At 50.7% G+C, this 13,919-nt stretch overlaps 1 protein-coding gene across 7 annotated transcripts; it reads right to left on the bottom strand.

Annotated features, from left to right (window-relative positions):
* Positions 1 to 850: 850 nt before the first annotated feature.
* LOC113912852 lies at positions 851 to 13,249 on the bottom strand. Of its 7 annotated transcripts, none has more exons than XM_027576653.2 (7): positions 13,170 to 13,249; positions 8,940 to 9,791; positions 6,036 to 6,287; positions 5,042 to 5,685; positions 4,234 to 4,266; positions 3,260 to 4,127; positions 851 to 1,047 (listed from the first exon to the last, which is right to left on the bottom strand). In XM_027576653.2, exons 3-6 carry the CDS (start codon positions 6,042 to 6,044, stop codon positions 4,118 to 4,120), a joined length of 696 nt encoding a protein of 231 aa, XP_027432454.2. In that variant the 5' UTR covers positions 6,045 to 6,287; positions 8,940 to 9,791; positions 13,170 to 13,249; the 3' UTR covers positions 851 to 1,047; positions 3,260 to 4,117. The 7 variants fall into 7 exon arrangements, 6 of the variants coding, with proteins under 6 accessions (XP_027432454.2, XP_027432452.2, XP_027432451.2 ...); XM_027576651.2 differs by lacking the exon at positions 13,170 to 13,249 and adding an exon at positions 10,563 to 10,669 and having other exon boundaries at positions 6,036 to 6,291; XM_027576650.2 differs by lacking the exon at positions 13,170 to 13,249 and adding an exon at positions 10,563 to 10,669.
* Positions 13,250 to 13,919: the final 670 nt, after the last annotated feature.

Genomic DNA, 13,919 nt, shown 5'->3' with positions numbered 1-13,919 from the left:
GCTATCAGAAGGTCTAATAGGCAACATATGCTAGAGATTTCAGAGAGACCATGACCCTGCCAAGGCCTTGATTTCACACTTCTAGCCTGCAGAACTGTGAGAGAATATATTTGTTGTTTTAAGCCACTTCATTATGGCGGGGGGGTGGGGGGGAGAATAAGAAGTTACTGTGTAAAGGTGAGACTATTTGGAGTGAAGAAGTTTTGGAAGATAGTGGTTCTGGTTGCAAAACACTGTGAATGTAACATGTCACTGAATTAACAGATTAATTTCCATAGAAGGAGTAGAGAAAGTTATCAGGATCTATCCTGCAGGAAGCACCAAGCCCAGAGTGTTTCACAGAGAATTCTACAAAAACTTTTAGAGACTATAGATTTCCCCTGCTATCCAAAAGTAGAGCATTTTTTTTTCTAAAAGATTTTAATTATTTGACAGAGAGAGTGCGAGCATGCACACAAGCAGGACGAGCAGCAGGCAGAGGGAGAAGCAGGCTCCCCGCTGAGCAGGGAGCCCAACATGGGGCTCGACCCCAGGACCCTGAGACCATGACCTGAGCCAAAGGCAGACCCCTAACCAACTGAGCCACCCAGGCGCCCCCGAAAATAGAGCATTCTTAGGAAACCTTTCATAAGTTGAAATGTCTGTGTAATTACCATTAGTTTATATGGAAAACATCGTCGTGTTCCCAGACGCAAAAAATAACCTCTCCTAGATTTGTCTGACACCTTAGCACACACCTTGCTAATAAAAGCACAAACTAAACCAAGATAAAGCACAGATGCTCACAGACACAGTTCACAGCGATGGTGGCTTGACGATGAGATGCTGAGCAGAGTTCCCAGGGGGCACTTGGCAGGGCCACTCTCGCTTGGGGTGCACGCTGCCTCTATAATGGCTTGCTGCAAAACACGCTGAATGTTTTCGCTTTTCTCCTAAAAGTGAAAATCCTCTTCAGATTTCTTTCGATTAGCGGGAACAGGTACTAATGTAGGTCTTTTGCACAAGTGGCATAACGCAAATTTTCAAAAAAGCAGGTGACAGCTGTGTCTAGGAAAAAAACAAAACAGCTGAAGTTGGACACACTGAGACATCATCCTGAATGAAGAAGCATCATTTCCAACTGCCATATGCTGGAGACATAGCTTACGACATCAGGAATGAGACAAGGGCACCCACTCTCGCTCATCATCGTATTGGAGATGCTAGGCTGAGTGATAAGGGATAGAACTTGTAATGGAGACATAGAATTGGAAATACGCAAGTGAAACTACTGCTATTACAGATGACAGGAAACACAAAAGTATAAATTAGCTGAAATAACAGAAGGAAGTGAAATGGGCCCAGAAAGTTAAGGGCAGTTCTCAGGAAGTAGTGCAGGACAGGAAGTCGGGTGGGGAAGAGACACACGCTTAGGGATCACCATTTATTATGAAGGAAGAATTAGAACGATTCTTCTCCATTTCCCTGCCCTCCACCTTAATCACCTCTGTTTCAGCTCAGTTCCTTTTCTCCAGGGGACTCTATGCAAAGGGCCACTCCATGAGAGGGGATTCTCCGTTTTCACCATCAAAGGGTTTGACATATCCTTCATCCTCCATGTCGTTGGCTCCTTCTCACTGTACCTCCCACTCCTCTGCCTGGGAGGGCTCTCCCCAGCTCTCCTGATATCTGGATGCAATACTCATCTATCAGTTACTGGTGTGTTTCCAGAGAAGCTTCGACTCCCTGACCTCCCCCCACCAACTCCCTCAAAAAGAGCAGCCACTATTAAGGAAAACTCCAGTTCTGTCTCTCTCCCTCATAGGGAAAAACCCATTTTCCCCGCTGGGAGTCTTTCTCCCGTGTCTCCTTTACTCCTCACACAAAACACTTTTTCTTTTTTTAAGATTTATTTATTTATTTATTTGAGAGAGAGAGAGAATGAGAGAGAGAGAGCACATGAGATGGGGGGAGGGTCAGAGGGAGAAGCAGACTCCCTGCCGAGCAGGGAGCCCGATGCGGGACTCGATCCCAGGACTCCAGGATCATGACCTGAGCCGAAGGCAGTCGCCCCACCAAATGAGCCACCCAGGCGCCCCAAAACACTGCACTTCTGACACTTGTAGTCACCAAATGTGTGGGGACTTTTCCCTGTAATAAAAACGAAGTCACACCACATCTCTGACACCATCCGCCGGGAGATAGCGGCAGGCCCCAGCTGAAGGGCTCAGTCCCACAAGACTGCCCCCACCCTACTTCAGATGCCAATAGCAAGTAGTTAAGTCCCCAGGTTACCCACAACTTGTCTGATTTGGCTACAAATCAGAGAATCCCGTGACCCCCTCCTCAGGTTGAGTAATTTGCTAGAGTGGCTCACAGATCTCAGGGGACACTTACTTAGGTTTACCAGTTTATGAAAGGATGATAAATAGTAAGGATGAAGAGCCAGATGAAGAGATACACACGCTGAGGTCTGGGGGGAGGGGATCCAAGTGCAGGAACTTCTGTCCTCGTCCTGTTGGGGTACATCACCCTCCCAGTATGTGGAAGCTCTCCAAACCCCCTACTACTGGGGTTTTATGGAGGTTTCCTCATGTAGACATGATCAACTCACTCCATTTCCAGCCCCTCTTCCCCTCTGGAAGATGAGGGGTGGGGCTGAAAATTCCAAGCTTCTAATTATGGCTTGGTCTTTTTGGGGACCAGCCCCGTTTGGGAGCCATCTGAGTACCCACCCTGAGGCACCTCATTAGAACAAAAAATGATCCTAGTGTTACCACTTAGGAATGTATAAGGGTTTCAAGAACCCCGTGTCAGGGGCGGGGTCAAAGGCCAAATGTTGGAACAAAGCATGCTCCTAGTGTTATTACTTAGGAAATGACACGGGTTTCAGAAGCTCTGTGCCAGGAACTGAGGACAGACCATAAATTTTCCCAATCATCCCACAGTCCCCCACTCCAGTAACCCCTCACCATACAGGTATTGTGTTGTTCTCATGGCACTCCTCTGAAACCAGCTTTCTAATGGGTTTGCTGACCTGTCTAGTGGTCCCCCCCATCCCCTTCCAAAGCTAAGTTCTTTGTAGGCAGACACCTTGAACGTTTACACCGTCTTCCTCAGTGAAAGCAGTTTCTGAACAAAACAGGAAGTCAACAAATATTTGAATAAATAGGTGAATGAAAGCTGTGTGCTGAACACCTTATATTCATCTATTCCCTTGATGAACACGTCAATGATCCCACTTTATAAAAAAAAAAAAAAGTTTTGAGAAGAAACTCACCCAACTGCGTGCTGTTCAAAGCAGGAATACTGAAACAAAACGAAAGGGAAATTGGGTAAACAGACCAGAAGGACAAGTGTTGGGAGAAGCTTTCTTTTTATATCCAGCATTAGAACAACACCTGCACAGTGTTATTTCTGACCCGTGCTTGTCGATGTCATGAATAATGGGGCCCCAGGTGGATCCAGAAACAGCAGTTCCCACCAGACCGTTCGTTGTGTTTTTTCTTGTTTTCATAGTTTTCTTCAAAGCCACACCATCCAGTTGGGAAATCCACTGCCCTGGCTCCAGGACCCACCACTGCCCCTCTTCCCCATCAGGTCAGCTGTGCATTTTCGTAAGTCAGGCCACTGAGGTCGGATTCGTCAACTCCACGTTGGCCCCCTGTAGCGCCTGCAACATTTCCCGCAACTTGGCGTGCACACAGGCGAGCTCCACTCTGTTGAGGTACCCCCACCTGTATTCATCCAAGTACACAACACACTCGGCAGGGATAGGGTACTGCACGCGCTTCAGCTCCATCAGCCCTGCCAAGTGCCACAACATGCTCATGATGCCCGAGGTGGAGATGACATTGTCATTGAACACCAGAGAGCGGAGGCGGGAGCTGCAACACAGGGCAGGCAGCAGGGCTCGGAGCTGGGCCTCCTTCAGCCGGCAGCTTCTCAAGTTCAGGTACTGCAGAGTGCCGGACACCTCCCCCAGTAGAACCTCCAGGGACCCAGGAACCGTTTGGCACAGGTTATTGCCACAGAGGACCAACTCCTTCAGGCGGGTGGCATGAATGCTCTGGGACAAGTAGGTGATGTCATTCTCAGTGAGCCTACATCCATTGATCACCAGCGTCTCCAGAGATTTTCACAGGCCACTGTGGAGAGATGGACACTGTTTACTTCTTGGAAACTGGAGTCTAGCACTACATACATTTGGGAAAGATCCAGAAATCTGGCCTGAAAAATTTGCACTATGCCTACCTCAGTCTGGATGCAAATGGTGGGAGCCATCTTCTGCAGTGGTTAAGAACACAGAACTTGGAGTGAAACATTTCCGCATTCCCCACAAGACCTCTCTGTTTTCAGAGTGTGGTGTCAGGCACACCTCTTAGCCTCAGCTTCCTAACAAGCCATGTCAACACAATTATTACTCATGCTCCATAAAGTGTTGTAAAATTAATGAAATTTAGATATAGCTCCTACACACAGTAAGGCCTAGGTTTTACTCGGTGGAAGATTCAGGAAGATGGTTCCCCATGCTTCTATTTACTCAAAGACCAGGCCCCAGTAGAACAGCTCCCTATTCCAGGGCATGCCACAGAGAAGTCTGTGAGACATAAATGAGGGGGATGAGTTCACTAAATCAGCTGAGCTTAGATATTGTGGGGGCAGTTCCCTCCCTCAAACACCACCCTCACAACTTACCATACTTATTCACCTTCTCTACAGAAGCTCTAGGAAGACAAGACCCTGATTTTGTTCAGGGTTTCATATCCATTCTTGGCTGTCTGCTTGGCATGGACCAAGTGCATGAATGAAATGAGTGTGCAAGTGAATGTATGAGTGGATGAGATGCACGCCAATTTCAGATGTGCATCTTTCTCTTCTAAAGCAGCTGACAGCCAATGGCTGGCCCAGGACCCCGGCCTTGGAGTCTGGGTCCAGCAGTGACTCTGCGGACTCACAGAAGGGGAAGTCCAGACCTGTCTCTGCACCGACGCAGCAATGCCCAGAGACCCATCGAGGGATCCTGGCCTCTGTACCTTCTGACGACCTGCCACACACTCACCTCAGCATCTTCTGTAGCTGGCCCGAGAGATAGCCGAAGATGAGATGGAGCTTCTGAAGGTGGCCCAGCAGACTTAGCAAAGAGAAACAGTCTGCAGGGAAATCCCAGGGGATGTCGTTCATGACGAGGTGGCCCAGACTGCTCATCTGCCCTACGTGGGTGAAGAGCTGGGTGAGGTCCGACCAGAAGCAGAAACTACTCCTGTGATAAAGCCTCACCTCTCGGATGGCCTCCAGCTCCAGCATTCCCAGGATCTCTACGTGGCAGCGGAACGGCACCTGGTTGATGACCAGGGTCTGACAGCGGAGGCACAGACAGCCATGGCTCTTCTCGACTCTCTGCAGTATGTACAAGAACCCCGACAAGTGGAAGCAGCCAAACAAACCACTGAGGAAAAGGTCTGTGTGGATTTCCACGGGTTCTTGGCGATGTGGAGGCTGTTCTCTGGAACTGGGCGCCAGCGGGTCTGCCTCCAGCTCTTCCAGCATATGCGTGATGACAAAGGGGGCAGGAGTAGTCTCAGAGCACTCCTCCCAGTTGGAGTGCTCAAAGTCATGGGTAAAATCCAGCACCTTCAGCTTCGATCTCCCGTGGGGAATGAGGCGGAGAGCAGAGACTGGGACTTTCCAGCCAGCAGAGCAGGGCTGGTAGGAGACCAGCAGCAGCAGACCCTGGGAAGGGGCCTCTGGGCCAGCCAGCAGCCCTGCCCACTGCCATCTGCTATGCCTTCGAAGGGCCCTCCTCAGTGCCCACCTTTCATACAGTCTGGAGATACCACCCAGGAACCTAGCCACACTCTTCACCACCTCAGCAGCGTGATCAGCTCTGAACACCCCAGGGCTCTCTTCTCAGAGGGACCCTGAGCAATGGCCTCAAGGCCTCACAATGATCGATGCTGTACCTGGTAGCACATGCTTGGGCCCCACGTCCCTGAATCCAGCTCCCGCTTCCTCAATTCACAGGGCCCCTACCAGCACCCCGTCTCTCCAGTTACCTGGGGCATGCAACATTGGTAGAAACCAATTCCAGCCCATCTAGAACAGCTTCCAAGAGGAAGGGCCAGGCCCGCACCATTGCTGTCACAGTCTTTGTGTGTCCTCCATCAGAGGCTGCCATGGACAGTGCTGGGAAAAGGCCCACAGGGAGCTCCTCCAAGGCACAGACAGCTGAGTCCTCATCATTCAGCAGGCTCTGTGCTGCAAGATCCGAGAGACTGAGAGGGTCTTGTCTGCTCATCTCCACTGACCTGGCTCAAGGTAAGGGAAAATCCTGAGTGGATTTTTACGGACCTCAACCTCCCTCTTTTCGGCCAGGACAACCCAGCCTCCACCATCCTTCTTAGCAGGAAGTGAGATCCCCGGAGGTCCCCCAGCCCTCCTTCCATCCTACAACTTCTAGTCCTAAATCTGCAGCTCGCTTGCTCTCTGCTGGTGGCACCCAGTGTCCCTTACCCTGATCCCAGCTGGCTTAAATAATTAGGGCTTTATCTCCGTTCCTTATTGTGCTTCAGAGCATAAATTGTTTCAAACTTAACCTCTTGAACTTTGCCCAAGATCATCCCCATCTCCAAGGTGATTTTAAGGAGGAGTGAACAACCCATCCTTTACCCTAGTCCAGTGTAAGAGGTCAGGTCCTGAGATTTTGTTTGCCTTCTCTGGCAGGCAGGCCTTCTAAAACGGTAATGGCAACTTTCCACATGTTCAGATCTGGCCTCCTTCCTGCTCTACAGAGTGCATTCCTACTCACATTCCACCAGGCTTCAATGCAATTCAGAGACAAAAAAATTATTTTCAAAAAATCAGAAAGATGTACATCTCCTCTTGTGGGCCTAATAAAATTCTGCACAGAATGTCAAAAAAGACAAGAAAAACGAAAATTAAAGCACCATCCCAAGTATAAGTAGATACAACAATCCTAAATAAAATAATTAAAGAGAACGAAGCAGCATCTCATAACGAAGCAGAATCACAGAGCGTTTCTTCCAGGAACAAATGGAGAGTGACACAGTAGAGAATCTATCCGTGCACTCTGATGACACTTGGACGACTGAACACGAGTGCTCTGAGCTGCCACCCAAAAACCCAAATGCAGTAAAGAGTTAAACCCAGAAAGTCAGAGAGAAGGAGTTAGACATCCCTGCTCTTCAAGAAAAAGCCAAGTTTTGGAATCTGGAAAAAGGTGGATCAGGGGAACTAGTGTGCAGCACACAGAAGCCAAAACCTAAGCCTGTGTGGACGGTGAAGTCAGAAATCAATTGCCAAACCTGCGAAGGCCTCAGGAGTGACGCCCACAAGCAGGGCCCCGGGCAAGGGCCAGAGAGTGTGGCCGGCCCTGTGGTACCGGAGGAGTCTCTACAAACACGGGCACTTCCCTCCACCACCAGCACAGCCAGCAGTCCACACCTGGGCCCAACCTTCCTCCGGGTCCCACCCTGACTCCGCTCTGCGGCTCCCTGGAGCAGCTCTCAGCCCTCATCCTACAGCCCGCTGCTCTTCTGTGTGCTAGAGCTGATTTGGTCAATGATCATTTTAACCACCAAAACACTGGACTCTGACCCACCTGAGCATTTCCCACCCATGTATGAGTGAGAAGGGCCACCTGCTCAGGGCTGAGGCCCGGGAGGCAGGATGGAGCAGACAGGGCAGGAGAGGGAGCACCAGGCCCGTCACAATCCACCAATTGTTCTGATGGCAGAGGCTGTGTCTGAAGCTTCCCCCTGGACTTCGGAAATGTCCCATTTCTCTGAAGGAACAGCCCCAGGGAAGTCGCATGCCTGCGACCCTCAGGGGCATCTCTGCCCTTGCCTCTCCTTCATGCCCCCTCGCTCCGCAAAAGTCTGTCCGAATACCAAACTCTTCATGAGGCATGTATAATCTACTGACGTCTGCACAAGACACAGAGAAGAGGTTCCCCAGACTTGGCAGTAAGAATTCCTCATACTCTCTGAGACAATCTCGCTTCCCCTCCCTCGGCCTGCCGCCTTCCTGCCAGATGCCTTCCTTAGGAGGAGCCATTCACACCTGCAGCTTCTCCCAACTGAAGCCCCTAAGCATCGCCCTGCTGCACACCTGAAGGATCCTCACCAACCTCCCTCTATGGTGGAGGAGCATGTCATAAGCACACATTCTACTTGTCACACTGATTTCTCAGGGCCTTCTCCTAGGTTCCAATGCATTGTTTCCACTGCATCGGAATTTTCAGCCCAAGGCCCACGGGTCTCAGCCCAGCAGGATATGAGCTGAGGCCTCTGGCTCCTTTGCTTGCCCACAAAACCCAGGATCTATTGTTGGCCGAATCCTACCACGTGCACTGCCGGAATGCACTTCACCTGCTTGGAAAGCATCTCCTCCTCTGGGATTCCAGTGGCCTCTAATCCTGGGGGAGACTTAGAAGAGGCGGGCTAGTGAGGTAAAGGACAGTCTTGGCCACTGCAGCTGGTCTTGGGCTGTGATGGATATTCATCTTGTCCTCTCTGCATTATTCGTTGTAGATTCCCCTCAAGGTCCCTATCGTCTCTGCTGTCCTTGCTGTGTACCAGGTGGCCTGCCTCACACCTCATCTCTGAAGGCTCCAAACCCTGTCACTACGCCTCTTGCAGTGAGGGCTGTGGCACCTGTCTTTTTACTGTCACAACGGGGAAGGGATACCAGGAGGCCCTGGGAGTCAAATTTATTCCTATCCCCTAGTTTAAAAGCAGCTCTATCCTCTCCTAATGTGGCTCAGTTACTCCCACCAAGATGGGGGCTCCTTTTTCTTACCAGCTGGGTGCTGGACACAAAGAGGATAAAGTGTTCAGCTGACAGCCCCAGCTTCTAACTCAACGGGACCCTTCTGCTTCACAATGGATGGTGGCTGAACCTAACCAACTTTATGACTTGATGGGTTTGACAGAACTTACCTCATGACAAGCAGCTCTGGCCATAGGGTCATGTCATGTCTGACGGCCCTCTGCCAGGGCCCAGCAGCACTCCAGGAACGGCTTTACAAAACACACGTGAGTCATCTCTGCAGACTGCACGGCCGGGCTCCAGACCCCTAGACGGTACCTTTTCCTACCACTGATACCCCCAGTCCCCTCAGATCTGCGCAGTCTTGTGGCCCGAGCTCCAGGACTGCTCTCACCGCAGCCCAGACTTTGCTACTCTGCAGAGATCGTCCCTATTCTGGGATATGCTCAAAGTTGCAGTCTTTTTGGGCCCTGGGTGGCTCAGTCGGTTAAGCGTCTGACTTCAGCTCAGGTCATGATCTCAGGGTCCGGGGATCCAGCCTGTGTCGGGCTCCATGCTCAGTGAGGAGTCGGCTTCTCCCTCTGCCCCTCCCCCTGCTTGTGCGCACATGTGCACTCTCTAATAAATAAAATATTTTTTTAAAAAAAGTGGCAGTCTTTTATGTCACCTGGTATACAGGCCAGAGAAGTGTTCTGAGATATGGAATATGTTGTCTCCAAAACCTCAAGAGTCCTACCAGGCATCGTGCTTCCTTCTTTGCCATAGAAAGTGTAAGTGGTGATAATTCATCTTTTCCTTTGGATATGACCCAGCATGGCCTTGACTGCTGGGACATTCCAAAATGTTCTCATGCGGCAGATCCCTGAATCTTCACAGGCGCTGTGTCTCCAATGATGCAGTGTATGTTTCTTACCAAGGCCTCCAACACGCCCGCCATTTCTCACTAATCTAGCTCGATTAGTAGTGAATCGGTGCGATGTTCTGTGGGTGTCCGGGTGGTAGGTGGTCCAGATCTCTCTAAACTATGACAGGGGAAAAAAAGGTATAATCCTGGGGCAAAATTAAATGTATACTCTTGCCTGTTCCATGTGAATACAAACAGTATCTGACAGGGATAAAAAGGAACACATTTGCCGATTAATGTTTGTACTCCATATACCCGAGATTTCATTAATCTGGCTCGAGCAAAGCAAGCCCATCTGGCATAGCAGCTTTGGCTGGGGCTACTATCTGGGTGAGTTTACAGAAATCCTGGCCAACCTCCAGGATGAACCTGGTTTCTGGAGGGGAAGACTGATGAATTAAATGGAAATATAACAAGGTCCACCACTCGAGTCCTCTGCATCCTTAAGAGTGACAACATTATCTGTAATTCCTCCTACCATGTGATACTGTTTCATATTTACTATCTTGACCAGGGATGGAAACAGGTACAGAGACCTCCACTTGGCCTCTCCCGTCACGATAATTCTTATCCCACACATGAAAGATCCAGTGTGGGTACTGCACTGACTTCCAAATATTTTATTCCAATTACACATTTGCAAACTGGGCAATGACACACACAGGGTTACCACTGTGAGCCGGATTCTGACCCGGGACTCTATTTATTATCAAGCTCCCCATAGGCCTCCCAATTCTAACAGTGGGCCACAATTATGTTTTGTACATCCAGATACTAATGTCAACTCTGACCTTATATCCAACAATATTCAATTTGTTTATATATCGCCCTTTCCCCGGTCCACTCCTCAAATTGCTTGTATATTCCAGTCCCCCTTGTTTACATTTACCCATGTGTGGTAGGCAGCGCCCAAAATGGCCACAATGATTCTTGCCTCCTGCTATCCATTCATGCTCTTGTGAAGTCCCCTGCCGCACTGAATAAGGCAGGCCTGTGATAATCTGTGGAAATTACAGTGTGTGACTTCCGAAGTTAGGTCATAAAAGGCACTGTGACTTCCACCGTGCTTCCCCTTGGATCACTTGCTTTCATATCATAGAGACACCCAAGCGGCCTTATGGAAAGGTCCCTGTGGCAAGTATGAGGCCTCTTGTCAAAAACTGACCAGGCATGTGAGGGAGCTGCCTTGGAAGTGGGTACTCCAGGCCCAACTGAAACTTCAAATGACTGCAGCCCCAGCTCAGGTCCTGCTTGCACCCTCAGAGACACCAATGAGCCAGCACCATCCAGCTAAGCTACAACCAAATTCTTGGCCACAGAAACCATGTGAGATAAGAGCAAAAAGAACTAATTAGGCTGCGAAATTTTGGGCTAACTTATTCCACAGCAACAGGTAACTGAGACACTAAGTAAATGTGGCTAAATTCCTTTGAGAAAATTATATTGAGTCCCCTTGCCATAGAGTTACATGGTCCTTCCTTCTGGGGACCTGGCCTCTTCTTCAACCAGATGGTTTCAGGCCTAAAAACTGACTCGGGTCTAGAACGTGCCAAGGGATCATGCCTTTGTATTGGGCTGACTGCCCTCAGCCTCCTAACCATCAAGACTTGAGTTCTTTTGATAGTAAGACTATTACTCTTGGTGGCTGCCCTTCCATTCTGCACCTAAGGACACTGTGTTAAGACTTACTCTTGGTGGCTGCCCTTCCATTCTGCACCTAAGGACACTGTGTTCTTTAAACCACTTCTGTAACTCTGTGGGTCAGATGCTTTGGCTGCCACTCCAACCTCATTCTCATAGTAAATGGGGTAAACCTGGCTTCTGACGGTTAGATGCCACTGCCTGACTTTAACTGCTTCAGGGTACTATCATCTCTGTTTCTACGAGTGAGTCTCTCTCTGTGACAGCCACTCTGTTTGTCAGCACTGGCCTACACAGGTACCCCACCACTGAACTGTTTAATGCTGCCCCTCTCATCAGCATATTCCTAGAGCCTTAGTAAATGGTGTGTTCGCCAGGGCTTCCTGTGGAATAGACCCATCTGCTAGGGTTTTCTGGCCTTACACAGTAAGCATAGCTATACCAGTGTGGCAATTTCCCTGAGTGTGCTAGCCCAGACTTCAGCTGCCACCTGTCAGCAGTCCCGAAACTGCAAACTCACTGAGCACGGGCCATCGCTTTCTTTCATGCTTCGGGAATCCATCCTCATAGCAAGTTGACACAGACTCCTGGGGTCCCTGACAGGATGTTAAATCTTCTATCTCAGAAAAATACTCCCAAATCTACAAATTCACCTTACCCAATCTTAACCCCCCTTCCCCTTTATCGAGCACCCATAATCCAGTCCCCAACATAGTCCTCAAGCTGGTACATGCTGGTTAGGTCTTTCAGTTTCTTTAGGGTGTGGTACCTTTATCTTCCTTCTCAGCCTAAGCACATCTCCTGCTCTGTTAGGCTGGGACACAGCCCTAGTTATACGCCAGGAGGGAAACTGGGGAAGGGAGCAAGAAAAGCGTATTTTGTCGTAGTGAAAGATGCCCCTGCAATGTATTCAAATAAAAGATTTTAGGGTTTTGTTTTTTTTTTTTTAATAGGCTCCACACCCAGCATAGGGACCAACCTCACCACCCTGAGATCAAAACCTGAGTGGAGATAGAATGGGACACTTAACCAACTGAGCCACCCAGGCGCCTCAAGATTTTGGTTTTTAATAGGGTGGGGTGGCCCACTCACTTCTGCGGGCTCAGAGGATTAAGGAGAATTTCAGATCATAGGGCCTTATTGCAGGTAACTCTCTCAGCATGCCAGGGTGCCGTTCTTTCCCAACCAGGATGACTTTGGTATAGCAGACCTGCTGTGGTTGGGAGTTCAACCTTCTTTGGAACTCCACTTCCCTGAAGATTAAGTCCCAGCCAGACCCTTAGCTTTTCTCCCCTGAGCCCCCTCACCCCCGCCAAGATGAAGGCCTCTTTGTTTGCTACCAAGGAGATCCTGAAGGTGGCTTTCAATTGCCAGTTGGCTCTCTGCCTTTATCCTTTACTACGGTGTCAACCCAGCCTAGCACTAGGCATTCAATCCCATAGTTCTCATTACTAATTACTAATCCGTCATGCTTTCCAAAATGCGTCACCTACTGCGCTCGCTAGTGCACTCCCTTCCATGGGCATGCTATCCCAATTCACCCACCACCAGTTGAAGCTCTAACTGTGGGGCCGCCATCTTGTGCCTGGGCTACCTGAGCTCCGCTCCCTGCCACCAGTGATGGCTCTCAATGCCAGGAGACGGTGCGCTGCATCCGGAGGCAAGGCATGGCGGGGTGTCAGGGTCAGCCCGTCCTTGTAGGTCCTTGTAGGTGCGGGCAATGCTGGGAATCGGGCCTATCATGTGCCCTCTGTCCCACCGCGTTGGTGGCCGCCTCCCAAGGAGGGCACCACCTGCGGTCTTTGGCCAAGGGTAACAGGCAGCGCAGATGGTTACAGCAAGAAAGAACGGCTACCTTGGCCCTGTGATAAGAAGTCTGCACCCACGTGGAAGTCCGCCCATTTGGCTTTCCTCTGGAACTTCTCCGGATCCCCCATGAAGCAAAGCAGACAGGGCGCGCCCCGCATCCCGCACGCCCACCTGAACCGCAGGGGAGCTCCGGACCCCGGGGCCCAGGCAGCTTCACATCCCGGCGTCCAGGGTCTTGGTGCGGGAGCCCTGAGCTCCTGTTCCACATTTTGAGGACCCAGGTGACCCCAAAGCCTACGAGGCAACTGAGAAGGGCGACCTGGGGAATGAGAGTCGTCTGAGACAAAGAGGCCGAAACGGAAGACTCAGAACCTGACTGCAGCGCCTCGAAACTTCCTAAGGCGCGGGCGTCTTCCTGGGCCACGTGGGGTGCTGGCGGGGAAGGGCTGGCGGCCTCACGCAACTCACGCGGGCAGGGCCTGCTCCCTCTCACGTTGGATCACGTGAGAAGCAGGGCCGACCAGCTCCCCACCCCTTCTGCGGGTCATGTGGGCGGGGAGGGGCCTGCTTCCTACCAAGGGACGCTTGGGAGGTGCTCTCCTAAAGGCATCTTGGGTGGCTGGGTGGGGCCTGAGCGGCTCACCCTGGTCACGTGTTCCTCCCCGGGGGTCACGTGGGAGGTGGTTAGGGCCTGCTCGGCTCGCACCAGTCTCGAGGGTGGCGAGTGTACTGGGAAGGACGGAGAGGCACCCGGGGACTGCAGTCTGCGGGTCATAGCGCTCGTATGGGCTTGGAA

Source organism: Zalophus californianus, chromosome 14, assembly GCF_009762305.2.
Source record: "Zalophus californianus isolate mZalCal1 chromosome 14, mZalCal1.pri.v2, whole genome shotgun sequence".
Classification (NCBI taxonomy): domain Eukaryota; kingdom Metazoa; phylum Chordata; class Mammalia; order Carnivora; family Otariidae; genus Zalophus; species Zalophus californianus.
Note: the sequence above shows the minus strand (reverse complement) of the source record. Positions and strands in the feature narration are given on the sequence as shown.